We start from the raw sequence: 27,075 nt of genomic DNA on the forward strand, positions 1-27,075 counted from the left end.
CCGTTCGGATTGTCCACGGCACCTCGGATCTTTACAAAGGTAATGGCCGAGATGATGATTCTTCTTCGAAGAAAAGGCGTATTAATTATCCCATACTTGGACGATCTCCTAATAAGGGCGAGGTCCAGAGAACAGCTAGAGATGGGATTAGCACTGTCTCAAGAAGTGCTAAAACAGCACGGGTGGATTCTGAATATTCCAAAATCCCAGTTAATGCCGACAACTCGTCTGCTGTTCCTAGGGATGATTCTGGACACGGTTCAGAAAAAGGTTTTTCTCCCGGAGGAAAAAGCCAAGGAGTTATCCGAGCTTGTCAGGAACCTCCTAAAACCAGGAAAGGTGTCTGTACATCAATGCACAAGAGTCCTGGGAAAAATGGTGGCTTCTTACGAAGCAATTCCATTCGGCAGATTCCACGCAAGAATTTTCCAAAGGGATCTGTTGGACAAATGGTCAGGGTCGCATCTTCAGATGCACCTGCGGATAACCCTGTCTCCAAGGACAAGGGTGTCTCTTCTGTGGTGGTTGCAGAGTGCTCATCTATTGGAGGGCCGCAGATTCGGCATACAGGATTGGATCCTGGTGACCACGGACGCCAGCCTGAGAGGCTGGGGAGCAGTCACACAAGGAAGAAACTTCCAGGGAGTATGGACGAGCCTGGAAACGTCTCTTCACATAAACATTCTGGAACTAAGAGCAATATACAATGCTCTAAGCCAGGCAGAACCTCTGCTTCAGGGAAAACCGGTGTTGATCCAGTCGGACAACATCACGGCAGTCGCCCATGTGAACAGACAGGGCGGCACAAGAAGCAGGAGTGCAATGGCAGAAGCTGCAAGGATTCTTCGCTGGGCAGAGAATCATGTGATAGCACTGTCAGCAGTGTTCATCCCGGGAGTGGACAACTGGGAAGCAGACTTCCTCAGCAGACACGATCTTCACCCGGGAGAGTGGGGACTTCATCCAGAAGTCTTCCACATGCTGGTAACCCGTTGGGAAAGACCAATGGTGGACATGATGGCGTCTCGCCTCAACAAAAAACTGGACAGGTATTGCGCCAGGTCAAGAGATCCGCAGGCAATAGCTGTGGACGCGCTGGTAACGCCTTGGGTGTACCAGTCGGTGTATGTGTTTCCTCCTCTGCCTCTCATACCAAAAGTATTGAGAATTATACGGCAAAGAGGCGTAAGAACGATACTAGTGGTTCCGGATTGGCCAAGAAGGACTTGGTACCCGGAACTTCAAGAGATGATCACGGAAGATCCGTGGCCTCTACCTCTAAGGAGGGACTTGCTTCAGCAGGGTCCCTGTCTGTTTCAAGACTTACCGCGGCTGCGTTTGACGGCATGGCGGTTGAACGCCGGATCCTAAAGGAAAAAGGCATGCCGGAAGAAGTCATTCCTACTTTGATTAAAGCAAGGAAGGAAGTAACCGTGCAACATTATCACCGAATTTGGCGAAAATATGTTGCGTGGTGCGAAGATCGGAGTGCTCCGACGGAGGAATTTCAACTGGGTCGATTCCTACATTTCCTGCAATCAGGATTGTCTATGGGTCTCAAATTGGGATCTATTAAGGTTCAAATTTCGGCCCTGTCGATTTTCTTTCAAAAAGAATTGGCTTCAGTCCCTGAAGTCCAGACCTTTGTTAAGGGAGTGCTGCATATACAGCCTCCTGTGGTGCCTCCAGTGGCACCGTGGGATCTCAATGTGGTTTTGGACTTCCTAAAATCTCATTGGTTTGAACCACTAAAAAAGGTGGATTTGAAATATCTCACATGGAAAGTGACCATGCTTCTAGCCCTGGCTTCTGCCAGGAGAGTGTCAGAATTGGCAGCTTTATCTTACAAAAGCCCATATCTGATTTTCCATTCGGACAGGGCAGAACTGCGGACTCGTCCGCATTTTCTCCCTAAGGTGGTGTCAGCATTTCATCTGAACCAGCCTATTGTAGTGCCTGCGGCTACAAGTGACTTGGAGGACTCCAAGTTACTGGACGTTGTCAGAGCATTAAAAATATATATTGCAAGGACAGCTGGAGTCAGAAAATCTGACTCGTTGTTTATATTGTATGCACCCAACAAGATGGGTGCTCCTGCGTCTAAGCAGACGATTGCTCGTTGGATCTGTAGCACAATCCAACTTGCACATTCTGTGGCAGGCCTGCCACAGCCTAAATCTGTAAAGGCCCACTCCACAAGGAAGGTGGGCTCATCTTGGGCGGCTGCCCGAGGGGTCTCGGCATTACAACTTTGCCGAGCAGCTACGTGGTCAGGGGAGAACACGTTTGTAAAATTTTACAAATTTGATACTCTGGCTAAGGAGGACCTGGAGTTCTCTCATTCGGTGCTGCAGAGTCATCCGCCCGTTTGGGAGCTTTGGTATAATCCCCATGGTCCTTTCAGGAACCCCAGCATCCACTAGGACGATAGAGAAAATAAGATTTTACTTACCGATAAATCTATTTCTCGGAGTCCGTAGTGGATGCTGGGCGCCCATCCCAAGTGCGGATTATCTGCATAAATTGTACATAGTTATTGTTAACTAATTCGGGTTATTGTTGAAGGAAGCCATCTTTCAGAGGCTCCGCTGTTATCATACTGTTAACTGGGTTTAGATCACAAGTTGTACGGTGTGATTGGTGTGGCTGGTATGAGTCTTACCCGGGATTCAAAATCCTCCCTTATTGTGTACGCTCGTCCGGGCACAGTACCTAACTGGAGTCTGGAGGAGGGTCATAGGGGGAGGAGCCAGTGCACACCACCTGATCGGAAAAAGCTTTACTTTTTGTGCCCTGTCTCCTGCGGAGCCGCTATTCCCCATGGTCCTTTCAGGAACCCCAGCATCCACTACGGACTCCGAGAAATAGATTTATCGGTAAGTAAAATCTTATTTTAACTGTTAATAGCGATAAATCTCTCTTAGCACGTTTATCAATTATAAAATGGCAAACAGGAGAGTGATATGAAAATACACAAATAAAAAGAAATGCAGATATATGCGTGCGTGCGTACGCAAAACAGAAAAAAACAGTTTTAAAAGACACTATTGTTGTTCTTACCTCCGGTTCCGGATTCCTTCAGCACCCTTTACTAAGCGAAGCAGACGCTTATCCAGTCAGCACTACGAGGAACATGATCTCCCGCCCTTTGCTGATGGATAATGTCTGCTGAAATTACCTAGCACAGATATGTGAAGGACGGATGAGCCGCCAATTGTTAAAGCTAAATATTTATCTTACTTAAAACCCTTTAAGAGGTCAAAGAACACAGTACGCTATTGGCGTATGGAATACCGTAAGGGTACGCACGTTGCGTAACAATCGCTTAGCCGTAGTCGAGACGCTCAAGCGTCACGTTCGCTCACGGCCAAGAGATCACAGGCAGGCACGCTATTGGCTGCCGACTAACGTAATGATACGCTATTAGCGTAGCGGACGCTCGGGACCACGAGGAGATCACAAGCGGCGCTGACGCTCACAGTGTAAAACCTTTATATCTATACCATAAAACAATGTATTATGCAGTAAACCTTGGTGTAGTGATAGGGTGTAAATGTAACACAATGTAACCTTATTAACTTAAAGCTGTACGAGCGTCTCCGACGCTCAGAGAATACTTAGAAATATAAGAAATACACAGATACCGATCTTAGGTTCTAACACCTTATATGAACGTTCTATTTGCAAAAGAATAATACAATACAAGTCATACACTACCAATATAACATAGACTAACTAACCAGATAACTACACATGAAATACAATAACAGCACAATAACACTTTAAGAGGAAAAGAGAGAGAAAGAGGAGAGAGAGAGAGAGATATGGCTCACAATAACAATAAAGACAATATGATTGCGGAGAAACTTACGCTCAAGGGAAACAATCGCATGCGCCTCTGGATATCCAGCTCCCGATTATCAGTGGTGAGAACCGTTGAAGAGAATAGAGAGCTGGATCAGATCGGCTTGTCCTTTTATACACTACACACTACAGTACAATGGTCCCTACAATCTCATTGTTCATTGGACACGAATTCGTCTTCGCATTATAACAAAAGGTCATAGGTTGATTCATACAGGTGGGCTGTGACTATTTCCAACTGCTCAGGTGGGTGGGAAACTAGGTTTCCCGCCGCATGGATAATAAAGTGCAAATAATAGCAAATGTCCATAAACTTCTTATGTCCATAACTATTCGCACGAGCGATTAATCTGCTTCAAACCAACACCGGAATATTGCTAATTAAATACTCTTCCGATGGATACTAAACACCACTGTATAACCTCTGTCTGACCCTTCGTATCAAACAAAGAGGGATCTCTTTGTTCATGAACATGCTACATTAACTAAACTTTCAGATTCTATCAAAGGGACCATAATCTACAAAATACATTATATGGTCAAAATATGTAACGATCGAGTCGCCCGCTAGACGCACACAAACTCTACCGTAAATGCGCATACCGTGCGCCTGCGGGTGCACGCACCAGCGGGTATACGTACGCACGGGAGAGCGTGGGCACACGCAGCGGGGACACGCATGAGGTGCAAATATGGTAGTGTGCATCATGATATTTTTCTGACTTTGACAAGCCTTATTCCAAAATGGAATATATTCATTTTTCCCTCAAAATTCTACACACAATACCCCATAATGACAACGTGAAAAGTTACTTTGAGATTTTTGCAAATTTATTAAAAATAATAAACTAAGAAATCACATGTACATAAGTATTCACAGCCTTTGCCATGAAGCTCAAAATTGAGCTCGGGTGCATCCTGTTTCCACTGATCATCCTTGAGATGTTCCTACAGCTTAATTGGAGACCACCTGTGGTAAATTTCAGTTGATTGGACATGATTTGCAAAGGCACACACCTGTCTATATAAGGTCCCACACTTGACAGTGCATGTCTGAGTACAAACCAAGCATGAAGTCACGAGTTGTCTGTAGACCTCTGAGACAAGATTGTCTTGAGGCACAAATCTGGGGAAGGGTACAGAAAAATATCTGCTGCTTTAAGAAGGCCCAATGAGCACAGTGGCCTCCATCATCTGTAAATGGAAGAAGTTTGTAACCACCAGGACTCTTCCTAGAGCTGGCCGACCGTCTAAACGGAGCTATTGGGAGAGAAGAGCCCTAGTCAGGGAGGTGACCAAGAACCTGATGGTCACTCTGTCAGAGCTTCAGCATTCCTCTGTGGAGAGAGGAGAACCTTCCAGAAGAACAACCATTTCTACAGCAATCCACCAATCAGGCCTGTATGGTAGAGTGACCAGACGGAAGCCACTACTTAGTAAAAAGCACATGGCAGCCTGTCTGGAGATTGCCAAAATGAACCTGAAGGACACTGACCATGAGAAACAAAATTCTCTGGTCTGATGAGACAAAGATTTAACTCTTTGGTGTGAATGCGAGGCGTCCTGTTTGGAGGAAACCAGGCACCGCTCATAACCAGGCCAATACCATCCCTACAGTGAAGCATAGTGGTGGCAGCATCATGCTGTGGGGATGTTTTTCAGTGGCAGGAACTGGGAGACTAGTAAGGATAGAGAGAGAAAGATGAATGCAGCTATGTACAGACGCATCCTGGATGAAAACCTGCTCCAGAGCGCTCTTGACCTCAGACTGGGGCGACGGTTCATCTTTCAGCAGGACAATGACCCTAAGCACACAGCCAGGATAACAAAGGAGTGGCTTCAGGACAACTCTGTGAATGTCCTTGAGTGGCCCAACGAGAGCCCAGACTTGAATCCAATTGAACATCTCTGGAGAGATCTGAAAATGGCTGAGCACTGACTCTTCCCATCCAACCTGATGGAGCTTGAGAGGTGCTGCAAAGAGGAATGGGTGAAACTGGGTAAAGATAGGTGTGCCGAGCTTGTGGCATCATATTCAAAAAGACTTGAGGCTGAAATTGCTGCCAAAGGTGCATCAACAAAGTATTGAGCAAAGGCTGTGAATACTTAGGTACATGTGATTTCTTAGGTTTTATTTTTAATAAATTTGCAAAAATCTAAAAAAAAAATTCACGTCATAATTGGGTAATGTGTGTAGATTTTTTTTTTTATTCCATTTTGGAATAAGACTGTAACATAACAAAATGTGGAAAAAGTGAAGCGCTGTGAATAATTTCCGGATGCACTGTAACGGGCCTCCATTGCAAACACTGCCCCACCCCCCTTATAGTCCTGTTAGAGGTCAGTGCGGCAGCATCTACACATGGATCAGAGTGTGGAACAAGGACCCGACAACAGCTAGTCAAAGACTGCTCTGCCCTCTTCTAATCCCTCCCACCCACTTTTCTTCAACTGAAAGACTTGACATCACTGAAGTGGATACTGTATTCCTACTTCATTTAAAACAAAGAGAAAAAAAAGTTAAGACATTGATTTTACATTTTTTTTTCCCCTGCAGTCTGGTCATCCGTGCCTGCCACATTCCCACCCTCGCCAGGACAGCAGCATTTGCTCCCCCTTCCTGCCAATGCCAGGAGCAGAAGTAGGTGGACAGTGTCTGCTTACTACTTTTAAAAGTCGTTCAGTAGGGTTGAAAAGTGTCCAACTTTCCCCCTACACTGAAACTATTATCCAACTAGTGGCATGTAAATGTTTGCTGCTAGTTGGATTGACCGTGTTTACCTATTTTCCAACATGTGTGAACAAACTGCAGATGTATTTGCTGACGCACACAATCTGGACCAATAATTGCGCAAAATAATTTTTGATCAATTTTATTTTTTGTATTCTTTTAGGAGTTTGCAATTTAGCTGCCATTAAAGAGAATGCCTTGTCCCGTTTAAATCATTGTTGCCAATGGAGGGTTTTTGTCTCATTTAACATAAAATGTTGAGGTTGCATTTCAGGAGAAACTAATTTGTTACAAATAACTTTTGGGATGAAGTTGGTGTTAACTTCTGTCACTCTGAGCTTCTGGGCTTTAAGTAATAAAGGAGCCATTCTGCCTCTAACGAGGTGGATGTTTCAGAGGAAGGGGGTTATCTAGAAAGCTGTGTGGTCTGGCCCGGGTACAGGAGAGATCAAAGCCTTGGACAAGACCCAGGCTGAAATATCTTTTCATTGAAAAGATTTTCTGTATAAACAAGGAAAACTGTACTGAGTAGAATACAATCCATACATAAATAATATGTGAGCATTGTAATATATAAATCGGCGAAGTACAAAAAGTTTTTATATTAAACATAGAATAAAGTAAAGATGGATAATTCCGTCAGAATGCTTTCAAGAATTTGACCTAATAATGAAAGTAAGGGAGAGATGAGGGGCGGGGGTTTGCTGTAGGGGTAGAGAGAAGCAGAAAAGAAGGTTAGGAAAAAGGTGTGGGGAGGGGATGATGGGACCAGCCGGTGTAATAAGGGATTAAAATACAGGTAATGAGACGCTAGATAGTCACTAAGGGAGGTTCGGTTTTAAAGTGCGTAGTCCAAGGTTTTCAGAACATTACAAAATGAATGGTCAGAAGCATCATGTTCAGCATAAGTGATGCGCTCCATCTGGTGGGTGACCAGATGGCACTTATCATAGCAGACCAAGAGGGGGGGGGGGGGGGGGAACCACTTTACCAGTTTGAGGCAATTTTGCTGTGTTAAGCATATGTTTAATCAATTTCTGCTTTGGTCTTGGAACATGTGGAAGAAGACGTGATAGCAAGGAGTAGAATGGTGAAGTAGGAATTTGGACACCAGTTATGGTACTAATTAGATCATGGATACCTTTCCAGTAGCATCTTGTCTTCACTAATGAACAGCATCCCTCAGCTGCCTTGGTGTAAAACATTCCAGACATTGCAATGGTTTTTATCCTTGTGAGGGGTCTTACAATAGTTGGTGGACCGGTGGGGGCAACTATATATTGACATACTTTCATATTGGTTGAATTACAAGATGGAGCACTTCTCTGGTTTGGAGCGGTTATCTTGATATACTGGGTTTCTCCAGTAGTGATGCTTCAGTGCGTTCTTAAAAGGTAAATAGATCTTTCCTGTGATTTTGGTTCTATTAGTCTAGACCTGAAAGCGTTGATACTGGGATATTGTAAACATTGCATCACCAGAGCAGTGTTAATTTTGGCAAGGATTTTCAATTTTGTTTTAGTTGTACATGCTTACTTAAAATTGGAGTTGGGTTATAGTCACATTTTAGACTTTTTCTTTTTTTCTTTGTTTTATTCAAGATTTAGTTAGTGGATATCTGTTTTCATTTTAGTCAGTGTTTTAGTCATAACTTTTGCAAACAGATTAATGATACTGTAATGGATTTTGCTGAAGAACATTTCTCTAAAATTCCCTTGAAGTTTGCATACCTTTTTTAATTTATGTATTTAGTAATCCGAGCTCAGTAGGCTGAGAATGTTTTACATACTAAGTCTGACTTACCGTAGCCCTCCCATATATAACTAGTACTACGTTAAGTCAGACTCAGAATGTCATGTACAAATGAATGCCTTCAGTTTGGTAGAACAAACAAGTGCAATACACAATGCTATTTCCTTCACAGCAGGTCATATTTCCATTTTCATTTTAGTCTTAATTTTAGTCCTTAAACTGTAAGTGACGAATACTTTTTAGTCAAAATTTTCATTGACAAAATTAACAGGATTTCTCTTTCATCCACTAGGGGACACTGGAGTCCTATACAGTAGGGGTGTGAATCCTTAAACCGGAGGTGTGGCACAATCTAAAATTACCATTGTCTGCACAGCCGGCTCCTCCCCCTTCACATCCCTCCTCCCTCAGTTTGAAAAATTGTGCTGGAGGCACAACGTGGAGCACTTGAGCTCCTGACTAAAATCTAAGGAAGTGTGCTGCATCCACCTAATAAAAGAGACAAGGCCACATATCTATTGGAGAGACAAAGATCCCTATTGAAGGGACCTGCCTCTCTCCACAGGAGATCCTCCAGAGTCCTTCTAACAGTGAGTACTGGTGAAGGAAGAAATAGCTTAGACTAGGTTACTTCAAAAGAAAAATAATTTTTATTTTTTTTCTTATCTTGAATTCCCTATTTCATATCACTGCTGCCTCCTGTAATAGACCCCTTCTTGCAGAGCTACAGCGGCGGGCGCGGGACAGAGTGAGGCGCGGGACTCAGCCCTTCCTCCCTGGTGCAGGGAGAGACAGCAGAGAGGCGCTCTATACAGCAGACGCGCGCCGGCCAGCGCCAGCCGAAGCGGAGCCTTGTTAACAAGGTGCCGCTACGGGACTGGCCAGGCGCGACGGCAGAGAGGCGCTTAACACAGCAAGACGCGCGCCGGCCAGCGCCAGCCGAAGCGGAGTACAAGGGTTCGCAACGGGACTATCCAGGCGCGCGCCGGCCAGCGGGTCCGGAGCGCGCCATATAGTAGAGGCAAGGCAGCAAGTGCAAAATTAAAAAGAAATATATGTAGGGGCCATAGATTATTACACATTTAGTGAGGGCCATATATAATAAGTATGGCGCCAGAATGTGATAAGGGATGGGTCCTCCCCCCAGTAAAGTAAATAGCAGAAAGTTACTTATTAATGAAAGAGCTCCCTCTGCTGCACTACCTGCATAGTGCATAGTATAATGGAGCAGTGGGATCGTGAGGTAACAGCTCCCTCTGCTTGTGTAAAATATAATTACAGTATATGAGGATCTCCTGAAAAGTAATCAAACTTTACAAATTATATTTTCAAGGGACTTCTGTTTCAAAGATCCTGCAGAAAATTGACGGAAGCAAGCGAATACCAACTCTAACATCGCAGCTTTACAGTTGGGGTGTGAGGATTGCGAGTCGGCTGTCTTTTTATTTTTGTTTAATTAAGTAAAAATATTGGCCTGCTCCTTTTTATATACAAAAGGGACAGGTAATTCCAGCCGGATCCAATACCTTTGCTTCCGTCACCTCCCAGTCTTTCTCTTCCTAGTTTAAAGGGTGAAAGCGCGGCGGGTTACCTTGGTACAGGGTTTTCAAAACAACATGTCTAAGGCAACCAAGACCTCCAAGACCTGTTACGTTTGTACGAAATGTAACAAGAAGAGCACGCGGGTTGGCAGCTCCGGGGTGTGCTACTCCTGCTTAGACAAGGACGCTCCACCTGGGAGCACTGCTCTGGCTAAGGCATGGGAAGACAACCTTGCTAATAGAATCTCCATGGAGATGGCAGAATCACGCAAGCAACAATCAGAATGGGCTGCGGGATTCTCCAAGACGATGGAGGAATTCCTCATTAGGTTAACGCCGCCCGCACACGCAGAGACAAGTGTGCGCAAGGCTGTTAAAAGAACTCTCCCTATGATACCAGAATCAGAAGAGGAAGAGGGTTTTCTTCTTGATACAGAGGAAGGTGAGTTAATTGAACCTAACCTAGACGCCGACTTTCCAGAAGAGGACTCGGCAATCTCAGGTCTAGACTCGTTAATTGACGCGGTAAAAGAGATCCTAAGCTTTAAAGACGAGGAAATACGGGAGCCGGAGGATTTCGATTTGTTCGAATCCCAGAAGCCGCGTTCAGCAGAGTTTCCCATTCCTAAATCCCTCCAATCTCAGATAGAGGAAGCTTGGAAACAGCCTGACAAACGGTTTCAATTTCCGAAACGGTTTCAGGTAACTTATCCCCTACCTAAGGGTGTAATGGACAAGTGGGAGACTCCACCGGTAGTGGATGCTTCACTAGGAAGGTTGTCAAAAAAGACAATTTTACCAATTCCTAACGTAACTACTCTAAAGGATGCGTCAGACCGTAAAGTTGACACTGCATTAAAGTCAATTTTTGTGGCAGCTGGTGCAGCGCAGAGACCTGCGATCGTCTGTGCTTGGGTCAACAAGGCCATGGGTGCATGGTCCGGCCGTATTGTACAAGCTATTGAGGAGGAAAATAGCTTAGAAGAGATTACCCAACTGGCGGAACATATTCGGGAATCCGCATCGTACTTATGCCAAGCTTCTAAGGATATTAGCAGAATAGCATCGCGCATATCTGTATCGGCTAGACGGATTTTATGGCTCAGAGAATGGCAGGGAGACTCTTGAGACCAAAAAGGCAGTAGAATCCATCCCCTTTGGGGGGGAAATGCTGTTCGGACCAGAATTAGACAAGTGGATTTCGCAGGCTACAGCGGGGAAGTCCACTTTTCTGCCTACTCCTTATTCGAGAGCCACGCCACAGACTAGGAGAGGTTATTCGGGACCTGCGTTTACTTCATTTCGATCACAGTCCTTTCGAGCCCGAGGAAGGGGTTTCGGTACACACGCACGTGGAGGCAGAGGTAGAGGCCGCTCACAGGCAGCAACCAGAAAGCAGGATAAACCTACTGAAAAGACCGTGGCATGACGGCCTCCCAACTCACCTGGGGTCCCCCTTGGTGGGCGGACGACTGGAAGGTTTTCAGGACATCTGGGCCAAGACCTCATCAGAACTTTGGGTGAACAGCTTAATCTCTCAAGGATACAAACTGGAATTTCAACAGAGGCCTCACAGTCAGTTTTTTTACGACAGGTCTGCCTCAGTGCCCTCACAAAGCAAGGGCACTAGGGGCAGCAATTCAAAAGTTGCTACAGGCAGAGGTCATTATTCCTTTTCCTGCTTCTCAGAGAGGAACAGGGTTCTATTCCAATCTTTTTGTCGTGCCAAAGCCAGACGGGACGGTCAGACCAATACTCAATTTAAAAGTTTTCAACCAGTTCTTAAAGGTCTACAAATTCAAGATGGAATCAATCCAATCGGTCATTGCAGGCCTAGAACAGGGCGAGTTCATGGTATCCATGGACATAAAAGATGCATATCTGCATATTCCAATCTGGACTCCTCATCAGGCTTACTTAAGGTTCGCACTGCTGGCGGATCACTACCAATTCCGGGCCTTGCCGTTCGGTCTATCATCAGCCCAGAGAATCTTCTCAAAGATCATGGCAATCATGGTTGCAGGACTGAGACTGTTGGGTCACGATTATACCTTATCTGGACGATTTACTGATCAAAGCACCATCTCAAGATCGACTGCTCAATGATGTTCAGACATCCCATCAATTTCTAATTCAACATGGATGGATTATCAATTTCCAAAAGTCCAACCTCATACCGACTCAACGGATTCAATTCCTCGGTCTCATCTTGGACACGGTACTATTTCGTGTGTTCCTGCCAGAGAACAAGGTCCAGGACCTACAGAGATTAGTGGCTCAGGTACTGAGGACGCAAACTGTTTCTCTGCACCTCTGTGTGCAACTTCTCGGGAAGATGGTGGCATCGTTCGAAGCTCTCCAGTACGGCAGACTTCATTCCCGACCATTCCAAATAAACCTCATTGCTCAGGGAGCAGGTTCACACTGGCTTCTCCATCGGAGAATCAGACTTCAACCGCAGGTACGAGTCTCCTTGATATGGTGGTCGTTACACAAGAACCTTGCAGCCGGCAAGAAATTCGGCATTTGGGATTGGAGGATTCTGACAACGGACGTCAGTCTCAGAGGTTGGGGAGCCGTCCTAGAGGACCATCAGTTTCAAGGACGATGGACGTTACAGGAGAGCAGACTACCCATAAATATCCTCGAACTGAGAGCAGTTTACAATGCGCTTCGCTTGGCAGAAGACATAGTCGTGAATCAACACATCAGGATTCAGTCGGACAATGTCACGACGACGGCTTACATAAACCGTCAAGGAGGGACAAAAAGCAGGATGGCGTTAAAGGAAGCCACAAAGATCCTGTTGTGGGCAGAAAGAAGAAACATCATCCTCTCGGCAGTGTTCATTCCAGGTGTGGAAAACTGGGAAGCAGATTACCTAAGTCGCCAGGACATGCATCCGGGAGAGTGGTGCCTACATCCACGGATTTTCGACATGGTGGTGAGACGATGGGGTCGGCCTCAGGTGGACCTAATGGCGTCTCGGCAAAACCATCAGCTGCCCAGATATGTGGCAAGGACTCGAGATACAGCAGCAGAAGGAGTGGACGCATTAACGCTTCCTTGGTGTTACAGGAGGGTTTACATATTTCCACCATTCCCACTCATACCCAGGGTTCTGAAAAGGGTAAAGCGAGAACGAGTGTGGGCAATTCTAATCGCACCAGATTGGCCCCGCAGGAGTTGGTACACTGACCTGCGGGGGTTACTTGCGGAAGATCCTTGGAGGTTACCTCAGAGAGAGGACCTGCTACCTCAGGGACCGTTTCTACACCCCGACCTGAACAGGCTGCGTTTGACGGCGTGGCTATTGAAACCCGGATCTTAAGAAACAGAGGGATTCCAAGAACGGCCATTCCTACAATGATTGCCGCTAGAAAACCGGTCACAGCCAAGCACTACTACAGGATTTGGAGACTGTACATGGCTTGGTGTCAGGAACGGGGATGGAATTCGACGAACTTCCACTTATCTCGACTCTTACTTTTCCTTCAGGCCGGTCTAGAGGGGGGCCTCAGACTGGGCTCTCTGAAGGTTCAGATTTCGGCTGTCTCCATTCTTTTTCAACAGCGGCTAGCATCCTTGCCAGAGATTCAAACCTTTTTACAGGGGGTTCTGAGGATTCAACCCCCTTTTCGTCCTCCCACGGCACCATGGGACTTAAATTTGGTGTTGGAATATTTGAAGTCGCTGACATTTGAGCCGTTGACAAGAACAGGCCTGAAATATCTCTCTTGGAAGGTCACGTTATTACTTGCCTTGGTTTCAGCTAGGCGGGTTTCTGAGTTGGGAGCCTTATCCTGTAAGAGTCCTTTCTTAGTTTTTCATGAGGAAAGGGCGGAACTCCGTACAAGAGCGGACTTCCTTCCGAAGGTAGTTTCAGGGTTTCATGTAAACCAGCCAATAGTGGTTCCATCTTTCCAGGGTCTCACAGATGAGGACGTGACCTTGGATGTTGTACGAGCCTTACGGGTGTACGTACAAGTTACGTCGTCCTTCAGAAAGTCGGACCATTTGTTTATTCTTTATGATGGGCCAAAGAAGGGTTGGCCAGCTTCAAAGCAGTCTTTGGCTAGATGGATCAGACTTGCCATTCGACAAGCTTATATTTCCTGTGGCAAACAGGTTCCGGTTCAGACGGGTGCTCATACTACCCGTTCAGTGGGTGCCTCGTGGGCGGCTGCCAGGGGTGCTTCCACTACTCAACTTTGCAGAGCGGCAACGTGGTCTTCAGCCCACACGTTCGCAAAATTTTACAAGTTTGATACGTTTGCGTCCGGAGAATCTAAGTTTGGACGTTTAGTTTTGCAGGACACCGACAGCACTCCCTCCCTGGGGGTAAACTTTGGGACGTCCCCTACTGTATAGGACTCCAGTGTCCCCTAGTGGATGAAAGAGAAAAGAGGATTTTGGTACTTACCGATAAATCCATTTCTCTGAATCCTCTAGGGCCACTGGACGCCCGCCTCCGTGCTGTCAACCTGCTGTGTTCTAAGTTCTTGTTTTAAACAGTACGTATAAACGGTGTTACTTATTCGGTCAAGAGTTCTTGGCCGCTGTTTGATATGTTGTACGGTTCGGTTCCTCGCCATGTGCTATAGTGTCATGTCCTATTCTCTCAGTCAAATTTTTCAAACTGAGGGAGGAGGGATGTGAAGGGGGAGGAACCGGCTGTGCAGACAATGCTAATTTTAGATTGTGCCACACCTCCGGTTCAAGGCTTCACACCCCTACTGTATAGGACTCCAGTGTCCCCTAGAGGATTCAGAGAAATGGATTTATCGGTAAGTACCAAAATCCTCTTTTTACAGCATGTCTACTGAAGCAGTGAGCTTAATAGGCCCTACACACTTATAGATCTAACTGAACAATATGAACGTTCTTGTTCATTAATAAATGAGAACTCGTTCATATCGTTCAGTGTGTAGGCACCAACGATGAACGATGCATGACCCCGCGCTCGTTCATCGTTTGTGCCAGGTCGCTTATACTTGCATGCCAATATGGACAATCTTGTCCATATTAGCATGCAGGGCTGTGGGGCCGGGTGACGGGGGAGTGAAGAAACTTGTGTACGGCCCATTAGTGTTTCAGATCATGCTGAAGGCTTGGAAACCTGTTTCAGGCACTATGTAGATCTTCTAGGGTTTGGAAGATCTACATCTGCTGCACACTACAACTTCTAAGCATACCGACCTTTAGGGACATCCCCCTTGTATCCAGTTGGATGTTAGAAATAATGGGACTTTTGCATTTGAGTTATAAAAAAAATTCTTGGTACAGTGGGGAACACTGGACGCCCATCCTTTTTTATGCTCTGTATTTCTTATTTACAGTTATGCTAATTAGTATTATACTTGTTAGAGAACGAAGTTGGGTTTTTTATTACTCATTTCCCTCTTGCTCTGTACTCCTGGTCTTTGTTCTTTAGGTCTTATTAGACCTAATTGAATCCCAGGCAGCAAATGAAATGTAGTGTTAGAGGAGCTTGAACATTTTAGCTGTAAGCTCCTGTCACTTTATAACCCATTGTATCCTTTCTCCTCGGATTGGACTAAACACAAAGATTTAACTGGTACAAAAATCATTACATTCAGTTTTGGGTTTAGTTATCGGTGTGTAGGTGTTCTTAGTATGTTTTATTTACTGGTAATTGTGAAATGTAACTTCCTGCTATCCATGTATGTTTATTATGCCATATCTCTTATGTAACAGGCTCAGTTTGAGATGCCCTACGTTGTTAGGCTGCACAACTTCCACCAACTCTCAGACCCCTTACCATGTTTCACTTTCCAACACCCAAATAAAGGTGAGGGCGATTAATTCCTGGAATAATGTTCAAAGTTTGATGTATCTATATAAAAGCCTGGGATAACAATACAATGGTTTAAGCCAGTGGTTCCCAAACTCTCTTTAGTAACTGTACACTAAAGCATCAGAACTTTTTTCATGGCACCCCTAGAACAAAAGTTTCTTGTTGAGAAATTTAGAAATAAATATTAAAATCAGTAAATTGTGTTTTTATGTCATCCTTATGTTCAATTGTGTGGTGAGGGGCAGGATTTGCTTCTGTTTGTCCACATATTTTATGATTGACAGCCACCAGCACTGGTTTAGTCTATTAGATTGACCATAAAAATGTTTAATAGGTCCTAGACCACCAATCCAATGCACCCCCCCTAGAGGCACTAGGGTGCCACGGCACACAGTTTGAGAACCACTGGTTTAAGCGGTATTTGGTATGTGCTATTTTCCCACAAATTTGGGTATGCACTGGGTTTGGGTGTGGGGGTTGTCCACAGTGGCTTTTACCCAAAGTAAAATATACTGAACTGGGAAGCAGGGTCACCAGCTAGTGACATGAACATGTTTGAGTCCAGATAAATGTCTTGTGTACAGTATGTATGCTTGTGGATATCGACTTAAACTTTCCCCGTAGTGGAAAAGTTTAGCAGCTTTTCATTTTCGGAATGGAATCCTGAAAAGTCAGCTATACCACACCTGATCAGGGCCCCAAGAAAAAGGAGTGTGATCTGAAATACTATGTTTTGTGCTTCAGATGAGAAGCTAGGACAGTAGTAATTAGCCACTAGGGATGTCTCCAAAGCTCTGATGATAAAGCAGGTGGGGTTGAATAGTAAAGGAAGACTTTACGACAACTCACCTCAATGGGCCACTTCAATTTCAGTTGAGTTACATACATCTTCCAAGCAGGTTGGACCACTGATATAAGATGGTTTTTACAGACTGTAGTGAGACCATTTTATCTTCCTGCATAATTTGTAAGGACATGCTGCATGTACAGGAAAGAGGCCCTCCCCCAGCTCAAGGACCTAGAGTACCACAGCATGAACCTGCTTCCAGCTGGGATCCACATAAACTACAATAAGTCATAGGTTGGCCAACCTGGGTCGGGCACGGGATGCCAGCCCTACCCCCCTCATCCTGCCTACTCTCAACCTAACCCTGACCCCCCTCCTTAGTGCCTAACCCCCCCACCCCAGCTTAACTCCAACACTCCTCCCTGCAGCCTAACCCTATCCTCCTCTATACTGCTTAAACCTAGTGTCCCCTCCCCACCCCCCAAGCAGTGTTGGGATTCCAGCGTAGGTATTCCGACTGCTGGTATTCTGAACGCATCCCCTGGGTCTAGAGGGAAGTTGGTTTCCAATATAGAGGTTTTGGAGGTGATTTGGAATTGTTGCTTAGGGTCTTTCAAGAAAGCCTGAAATGTAGGAGTAAGGCATTTGTGTTTTATAGAGATTAAGAGGAATAGTGTGATTATGGCAGTTCCGTAAAGTATGGGTTTTCTCTGCCTGTTAAGGGTCCCTTTCAGCCGTTTTTACAGGCTTGCGCCAAACTTGTTCCAGATGTGTAGTCCTTCAAAGACCATACATCGGGAACAAGTTTGGCGCAAGGACCTTATTATTTTATCATTTGTTTCTACAAGGTTGTGGTGACTTTGTGTATATATTGTGTTTATGCTGCTGTTCTAAATCGGTGCCCAGGTTTTCGGTACATCCAATTATATAGCTTTTACAGACTTTCCTAATGTGTGTGTTTTTTCCCCCCCCAGATGCTGTGATTGATAATAACCGTTACTGTTGCTTGAAATACTGCGTAAAGCTGAATACAGTGTTGCATGGATTTGCAGGATATTTCCAGACCATTCTCTATAAAGATGTTACTCTAAGTTAGTATTAGATCTTTAAAACATGACCATCTTATTTCCAATCTTTTATACTCTCCTCCATTTCCATTGTTTTTTTACCTCTAAATTGTCTCACCTTTTTTTTTTCTTATATATTCCAATATTCTCGTGCACTGCAGGTATCTGCCCTGAAACACATTCTCCAGGGATGTTTTCTTGGTTTCCCATTCTCTTTCCAATCAAGGTCAGTTTTTTATTTTCATAGGGGCAACCAGTTTTCCACACACAAAAAAACCCAGAGCTGGATGAAAGCCTGACATTTTTTTTTACTTTTTTAATAATATTTAATTGAGGCATTGAAAAGGTACAACACAATAGTAAAAATATATTGAACATATCTGAAGATGAAATGAAGCATATCAAACAAACATGTATGTGAGTGACGATAAATATAGCTGTGGTCACAAATGGACATATGAAACAAAGCAAAATGTCAGATTTGTAATTTAAGCGGAATTGGGTATAAATATAATTTGCATAGGGCTGAGATACACCAAGCAGCAGAGAGAATGTAGGAGCAGACAAGCTGCCTACAGAAACCAACCAGCTTCTACGTATCCTAGAACTGGCTGACTGCCCTAAATACCACCCTCGTAGAATCCTAAACCTGAATAGGGGTCCTTTAATGTAGAGGTACTGCTAGAAGAGAATTCAGAATGCAGTGAAACACTGCTCATATGGATTAAGGATTCTGATATTCACAAGAAGCTATAACGGCAAATATCAAGGATGATTACATAAAGACCAGGTAGTAGACTCATATTTTAGTCCCAAGTGTTACGGCATATGGCTCCCACATTTTGTAAAATCTTTCTATTCCTTTTTCAGTGTCTGATAGGGTGCCTCTTCTATTGAAATATAGAAGAGCCAGGAGTTCTGTTTTAATTTAGATTACAGTAGGGGGCACAATAATCCTTTTACCCAAAACTACTGTTTTCACCATAGTAATCGTAAGCCGATGTAATAGATGTTTAATGTTAAGGTTGTATAGTCACACCTAAATGGCTAAACAAAGGCATAGTGCTTGACTTAGAGCTGCATGCAATGCGGATGTTCCCGTAGTTGAGCATTTATGTGCGACTGATTTCTGAAAACCCCTACGAACCACATGCGTTACACAAAAGTGCTGTTATGATCGATTCAGACATCAGAATTTTGGCAGAAAAGTGATAGGCGTTCCTAAGTGGTGACAGGGTGGTGGCTACTAGCGCACACACAAATGGTCCATTCAGTGGGCATATTATGGAAGTGCCACAGGTGTGTCAGTGCAAGCGGCTGCATACATAAACAGCCGCATGCATTGGAGGCCATGGTGGGCTGCCAGAGAGCTGGTGTAACTTTTTTGGTGGTGGCATATAAGGACACACCAAGCAGTATTACAGCCTGCAAGGGTACTAAAAGTCTGTGTCTCAGTCCTTGCACATTCAACCACACATGTACACAAGGGGAGAAGGTTTTCAATAGACGCTGCTGTGTGCACTTTCGCATGCGACTCAATCAGGCCAATAGGGTGCATGTAGTACTGGGAATGGGAAGTTTGAGTAATAAAACGCATCACACTGCATTTTTGGGCAGAAGCACTTTATTAATTGTAGTGGCCTTTATTAAATGACCTTCCTGTGTATGAACCATATATCTGTTCTGTCCCTGCAAAATGTACGCTTTTATGAATGGTTTTCTAAATGAACCACCCGCAATTGAGTGGATCCCCTGAACTAATTTTTAATGTAAACCCAGACGTTTTATATTACATGGTTTATTTAAATTGCTATTACAGTAGCCAAATATACCCTCTGAGGATCCCCAGTGAGAGCCATGCACCTCAGGGCATATTAACCACTTGCATGGAATGGTCACGTCAGATAAACAGTGTTAGCAGCGGCAGGGAAGAGAAACTTCCCTCCACTGCTGCTGTCAGAGTGACCGGAAGGTCACTCTGCCTTCCAGCCCCCAGTGTTGCCGTGCTGCCTATCATTGCTGATCGGTCAGCATGGCGGGATCCCCCACCCCCAGTGGCTGCAGACAATAACAGCCGCTGGTAAGTGTAAATCATCGCCCCTGGACCCCCACCCTGTGTATCTGGCAGCTGTCCGGGCTCTAAAAACTAAAGTTGTGATGTTACCGATTGATCCTATGGTCGCAATGTTCCCGAACGATATTTTGATGTTACAAAAAAATAAGAGATATATATATAGATAGAGATATAGATATACAGTTGCAAGAAAAAGTATGTGAACCCTTTGGAATTTCCTGGATTTGTGCATAAATTGGTCATAAAATGTGTTCTGATCTTCATCTAAGTCACAACAATAGACAAACAGTCTGCTGAAACTAATACCACACAAACAATTATATGATGTTATGTTTTTATTGAACACACCATGTAAACATTCACAGTGCAGGGTGGACAAAGTATGTGAACCCCTAGGCTAATGACTTCTCCAAGAGCTAATTTGAGTCAGGAGTCAGCCAACCTGGAGTCCTATCAATGAGACGAGATTGGAGGTGTTGGGTAAAGCTGCCCTGCCCTATAAAAAAACACACACCAGTTTTTGAGTTTGCAATTCTCAAGAAGCATTGCCTGATGTGAACAATGCCTCACAGAAAAGAGCTCTCCGAAGACCTACGATTAAGAATTGTTGACTTGCATAAAGCTGGAAAGGGTTACAAAAGTATCTCTAAAAGCCTTGATGTTCATAGGTCCACGGTAGGACAAATTGTCTATAAATGGAGAAAGTTCAGCACTGTTGCTACTCTCCCTAGGAGTGGGCATCCTGTAAAGATGACTGCAAGAGCACAGCGCAGAATGCTCAATGAGGTGAAGAAGAATCCTAGAGTGTCGGCTACAGACTTATAGAAATCTCTAGCACATGCGAACATCTCTGTTGATGAATCTACCATACGTAAAATACTGAACAAGAATGGAGTTCATGGGTGGATATCACGGAGGAAGCCACTGCTGTCCAAAAAAAACATTGCACGTTTTGAAGTTTGCAAAAGAGCATCTGAATGTTCCACAGCACTACTGGCAAAATATTCTGTGGACAGATGAAACCAAAGTTGAGTTATTTGGAAGGAACACACAACACTATGTGTGTAGAAAAAAGGCAAAGCACACCAACATTAAAACCTCATCCCAACTGTGAAGTATGGTGGAGGGGGCATCATAGTTTGGGGCTGCCTCAGGGCCTGGACAGATTGCTATCATCGACGGAAAAATTAATTCCCAAGTTTATAAAGACAATTTGCAGGGGAATTAAGGCCATCTGTCCACCAATTGAAGCTCAACAGAAGATGGATGATGCAACAGGACAACGACCAAAAGCACCGAAGTAGAGCAACATCAGAATGGCTTCAACAGAAGAAAATATGCTTTCTGGAGTGGCCTAGTCAGAGTCCTGACCTCAACCTTGATTGAGATGCTGTGCATGACCTCGAGAGCGATTCACACCAGACAACCCAAGAATATTGCTGAACTGAAACGGTTTTGTAAAGAGGAATGGTCCAAAATTCCCCCTGACCGTTGTGAAGGTTTGATATGCAACTACAGTATAGGAAACGTTTGGTTGAAGTTATTGCTGCCAAAGGAGGGTCAACCAGTTATTAAATCCCAAGGGTTCACATACTTTGTCCACCCTGCACTGTGAATGTTTACATGGTGTGTTCAATAGAAACATGAGAACATATAATTGTCTGTCTGTGTGGTTTTAGTTTCAGCAGTCTGTGGGGTATATGCAATTAGCGGCGAATCGCGGCAAATTGCGGCAAATTATCGCCGTTTTTTAATTCGACACAATTCGACAGGTGAATTCCGGCAGGTGGCTTCCGGAATTCACCATATTCAATGAAAAACGGATTCGACAGTCCCGCGGGCGAAAAACGGCCGATTTGCCGGATTTTGCCGCGATTTAAAAAAACGGGGAAAAACCCGGAAAAAAATGGCGTGGGGTCCCCCCTCCAAAGCATAACCAGCCTCGGGCTCTTCGAGCTGGTCCTGGTTCTAAAAATGCGGGAAAAAATTGACAGGGGATCCCCCGTATTTTTAAAACCAGCACCGGGCTCTGCGCCTGGTGCTGGTGCAAAAAATACGGGGGACAAAAAGCGTAGGGGTCCCCCGTATTTTTTACACCAGCATCGGGCTCCACTAGCTGGACAGAATGCCACAGCCGGGGGTCACTTTTATACAGCGCCCTGCGGCCGTGGCATGAAATATCCAACTAGTCACCCCTGGCCGGGGTACCCTGGGGGAGTGGGGACCCCTTCAATCAAGGGGTCGTCGTCCCCCCAGCCACCCAAGGGCCAGGGGTGAAGCCCGAGGCTGTCCCCTTCATCCATGGGCTGCGGATGGGAGGCTGATAGCCTTGAGTAAAATGACAGAATATTGTTTTTTCCAGTAATACTACAAGTCCCAGCAAGCCTCCCCCGCAAGCTAGTACTTGGAGAACCACAAGTACCAGCATGCGGGAGAAAAACGGGCCCGCTGGTACCTGTAGTTCTACTGGAAAAAAAATACCCAAATAAAAACAGGAGACACACACCGTGACAAGTACAACTTTATTACACACTGCCGACACACACATACTTACCTATGTTGACCCGCCGACTGCCACAGTCTCCGACGATCCGGGGTACCTGTGAAAAAAATTACTCGCCTCAATCCAGTGTCCGGGAGATAATCCACGTACTTGTTAAAAAAAGAAAACGAACACGCGTACCAGCGGACTGAAAGGGGTCCCATGTTTACACATCAGACCCCTTTCCCCGAATGCCGGGACACCACGTGACTCCTGTCACTGAGGTCCCTTCAGCCAATCAGGAAGCGCTACTTCCGTGGCGCTCACCTGATTGGCTGTGCGCGTGTGACCTCAGACAGCGCATCGCAAAGCCTCTCCATTACTTTCAATGGTGGGAACTTTGCGGGTAGCGGTGGGGTTACCCGCTGTCAGCCGCTGACCGCGGGTGACCTCACCGCTGACGCAAAGTTCCCACCATTGAATATAATGGAGAGGCTTTGCGATGCGCTGTCTGAGCTCAGACGCACACAGAGCCAATCAGCAGAGTGCAAGGACGTTGCACTCGCTGATTGGCTGAAAAGACACTTCTGTGACAGCTGTCACGGGGGTGTCTGCATTCGTGGAAAGGGGTCTCATGTGTCAACATGGGACCCCTTTCAGTCCGCTGGACGGGTGTTCGTTTATTTGTTTTGCCAAGTACGAGGATTTATATCTGGACACTGGATTGAGGTGAGTATAATTATCTTTTATTTTCAGGTACCCGTGGATTCTACTTGGAGAAGAGGACCGACTGCTTCGTGTCAACATAGGTAAGTATGTGTGTGTCGGCAGTGTGTAATAAAGTTGTACTTGTCACGGTGTGTGTCTCCTGTTTTTATTTGGGTATTTTTTCCCCAGTAGTACTACAGGTACCAGCGGGCCCGCTTTTCTCCCGCATGCTGGTACTTGTGGTTCTCCAAGTACCAGCTTGCGGGGGAGGCTTGCTGGGACTTGTAGTACTACTGGAAAAAACAATATTCTTTCAATTTTGACAAGGCTATCAGCCCCCCATCCGCAGCCCTTGGATGGGGGGGGGGACAGCCTCGGGCTTCACCCCTGGCCCTTGGGTGGCTGGGGGGGGGGACGACGACGACCCCTTGATTGAAGGGGTCCCCACTCCCCCAGGGTACCCCGGCCAGGGGTGACTAGTTGGATATTTAATGCCACGGCCGCAAGGCGCTGTATAAAAGTGACCCCCGGCTGTGGCATTATCTGTCCAGCTAGTGGAGCCCGATGCTGGTGTATAAAATACGGGGGACCCCTACTCTTTTTGTCCCCCGTATATTTTGCACCAGGCGCAGAGCCCGGTGCTGGTTTTAAAAATACGGGGGATCCCCTGTCAATTCCCCCCCCCGCATTTTTAGAACCAGGACCAGCTCGAAGAGCCCGAGGCTGGTTATGCTTTGGAGGGGGGACCCACGCCATTTTTTTTCTGAATTTTACCATTCCATCTAAAAAAAAATATAAATATATATATATATATATATATATATATATATATATATATATATATATTATTTTAAAAAATATATAAATAATACTTGTACCTCCAAAAAAGACAAACCAAGTACCTAATCCCTTCTAATATAAATAGATATGCTATTATCAATAAAAAAAACACAAAAAAAACATGTTTTAAATTTTTTTTATTAGTTTCACCTACCAAAGTGTGGCGGATTGAAAATGTCGAATTTACTGTCTAAAAGCACTGTTGTCGAATTTCCAAACTTCAATTGAATATACTTTGGTCGAATTGCAGCACTTGTATCATTGCAGAAAAGTCGAATTTGACAAAAGTCGAATTTCAAAAAGTCGAATTTTGAAAGTCCGTTTTTTGGACGGAAAGTACTGAATTGCATTGACTATTTTTTTTTTTGGGGCGAAAAAGTCCCGAAATTCGACAATTTCGGGAATTCGACCGCAATTGCATATACCCCTGTGTTTGTCTATTGTTGTGACTTAGATTAAGATCAGAACACATTTTATGACCAATTTGTGAACAAATCCAGGAAAGTCCAAAGGGGTTCACATACTTTTTCTTGCAACTGTGTGTATGTGTGTATGTATATATGTAGATATATATATATATATATATATATAAATGCGAATAAGTCCACACTCCAGACTTGATAAAATCAACGATGGGGTGCCTTACAAAGGCCCATAGGCCAGTATATAGAAATTTGGGTATGCCGGCATACCTGTTGGAATCTACTGGTGACCGCCTGCATACCCAAATATATATATATATATATATATATATATATATATATATATATATATATATATATATATATATATATATATATATATATATATATATTTATTATTTTTTTATTTTATAAATCAGAAAATGTTCTTTAAATATTAAACAACAATTTCTGAGCGGTTTTTGGGGAAAAAAATCGTCAGTTAAGGGGTTAATGACAGAACCACTCATGATCTGCTAATCTATATGAACAGTGTGCTGTTCCATGCTTAAGGCTTAGCTGACCTTGCCACACTGTCATGACTGATCTTATGATGTACTGGATGTTTAGGTTTAATTGAGAGGAATGGGATGCACTGTCACTATTTGCATGATTGCTCACAGAAAGCTGTACTTTCAGCCTAACCATTCCATTTAACTTGACAGCTGTTGTATGTAAGATGAGATATTTGCAATGCATACGTGGAACTTACATTGCCTGTCACCTGGAGCGTGTCCCTTTACTAATTGTTAGAGTGTGACTATAGAACTTGTTCAGATGAATACAGATCAACTTGTAACATCACATTTATTGTATTGTACAGAGATGTAATATGTTATTCTTGGAGTCTGGCAATTTACAAATACTTTCCTCTGTTTTACAGCAACCCATTCCTCTGCGGGAGGGTGATACAGTATGTGTACGATTCTGGCGCTGTAATAATGGCAAGAAAGTCTGGTATGAGTGGGCTGTTACATCTCCCATCTGCTCTGCCATTCACAATCCCACTGGTCGCTCCTATACCATTGGCCTGTAACACAACCGTGCAAGACTTCTGTTCTGGACAATACCTACTGAGAGCAGACTGTCTAATGCAGAGCATGTCCTTTGTGGCTGTGTACTCTGTACTACAATCGGTGTACTGCAGGAGATGCTGGAATGTAGAAGACTAGTAACTTGGTTCTCTTAGCTCTTTTTTTATGTGACAATAGAAACAATAAATATTAAAATGTTGAAGACTTCAGTGATTTTATTCATGAGTACATTGACCTGGTAACTGTCATATTCACACTGGATTTATATTGCAGTCTCTTCTATATATGCTTTATCATACACAAATTGTTCACACCTCACCAGTAATGACTATGGAGAATTCATACACCTATTGGATTGTAGCGGTGCAGAATCTAGACCATATGCACCAGATCTTCAGTGATGTTACCAGACTGGGCTTCTTCATTTCAGCAGCATGGTTTTCTTCATTTAGATCAACAGACTTATTCTAGATCTGCAGGGCAGTGTACTGCATTATTATATCAAATAAAACTGTGTACCTCTTTACAGTATGTATATGAAGGTGGAAACCTACTTTGTAGATGAAGCCTAATAAGAGTGAGTATTGTCCACAGATTATAGGGCCTTATTCATAGTTGTATGCAAACTCGATCGTTTGTGTAAAATGGTGAGAGGAACACATGCATGGAGCCCATTTGTCGCATGTGCAGAACGGGTTCTGCGTCGCACGCAGTGTCCTCTAGGGCAGACTGCGGACGTTTGGGGGGCATGTTATCACTGATCTCTAGGAGTGCTGAGGTCAGTGTCTGCTTCTGATGCAGATTAACTGGCCCCAGAAGCCTGAGAGTAACTCAGATGGCCAGTGTTCACGCAATGATCCGATGCAGCAGTGGATGGCACAAGATTCCTTCTGCAGCGGTAGCGTTTTTTCTCCGTAAGGAATATTGGGCAATCTAGTACGATGGGGTATAGACGAGGTCCAAAGGAGCCAGTGCAGTTCAACCGGGTGTGCTGGCTCTTCCCCTCTATGCCCCCTCCCACAGGCAGTTTAGGAAAAAGTGCCCCCAGGAGAGGATGCACATCTGAGCTCCAGAGTTTTCTTCAATTTTTTTTTTCTGTTTGTTATTTAAGGTATGCTGTTTGGGCAACAGCATACCTGCACTGTGGGAGTTGGGGGGTGGGGGCAGGTCACCGGCCTTACGAGGTGCAGAGCTGCTTGTTCAGCGGGGCACTGCGGCTTGGCTGTCAAAGCCGCAGCACGCCCCTAGCACTGCCTGAAAGTGACATTGGTGGTGAGTACACACTGGGGGCCCCGCTAGGGGTGTCCCCCGGTTGAAGTGCGGCTGACCACGGGCGCGTCATAAGGGACCCTCTAAGATCCCCAGTGTTGGATGCTGGGGTCCACATTAGTACCATAGGGGTATAGACTGGTCCACTAGGAGGCACTGGCACTTTAAGAGTTTAATAGTGTGGGCTGGCTCCTCCCTCTGTGTCCCTCCTACCAGACTCCGTTTAGAAAATGTGCCCGGAGGAGCCGGTCACAGCTAGGGGAGCTCTATAGGAGTTTTTCTAGTTTTTATTATTTTTATTAGTTAGGCACAGGGAGGCTGCTGGCAACAGCCTCCCTGCTACGTAGGACTTAGGGGGGGAGTAGTGTCCAACCCTGAGAGGTTAATGGCCACTATCTCCGCTGACAGGACACTGAGCTCCTGAGGGTGGTGATCGTTAGCCGCCCGAGGCGACCGCTCACTCCCGCAGCATGCAGCCACCCCCTAACAGAGCCAGAAGATTCCAGTGGCGAGTGAGTCACCGGCACCCCGGTGTTAGGATGGCAGCAACAGGGTGGGAGCGCAGTACTAACTGCGCTCCAGAGGCTCAGCACTATGAGGGGCACCCTGAGCCAGTGCCTATACCCTACACTGGTCACTCAGGCTGT

General features: G+C 44.9%; 1 protein-coding gene across 1 annotated transcript in view; it reads left to right on the forward strand.

The window, feature by feature from the left end:
• Nucleotides 1-25,361, forward strand: part of PRMT5 (protein arginine methyltransferase 5) — a 126,057-nt gene extending 100,696 nt beyond the window's left edge. The window contains exons 14-17 of the mRNA XM_063913566.1: nucleotides 15,607-15,700; nucleotides 17,468-17,584; nucleotides 17,722-17,786; nucleotides 25,009-25,361. Of these exons, the coding sequence (XP_063769636.1) occupies nucleotides 15,607-15,700; nucleotides 17,468-17,584; nucleotides 17,722-17,786; nucleotides 25,009-25,161 (429 nt within the window). The 3' untranslated portion in view covers nucleotides 25,162-25,361. The remainder of the gene's footprint in view (nucleotides 1-15,606; nucleotides 15,701-17,467; nucleotides 17,585-17,721; nucleotides 17,787-25,008) is intronic.
• The last annotated feature ends 1,714 nt before the right edge of the window (nucleotides 25,362-27,075 follow it).

The sequence above is a fragment of the Pseudophryne corroboree genome, chromosome 1 (genome assembly GCF_028390025.1).
Source record: "Pseudophryne corroboree isolate aPseCor3 chromosome 1, aPseCor3.hap2, whole genome shotgun sequence".
Classification (NCBI taxonomy): Eukaryota; Metazoa; Chordata; class Amphibia; order Anura; family Myobatrachidae; genus Pseudophryne; species Pseudophryne corroboree.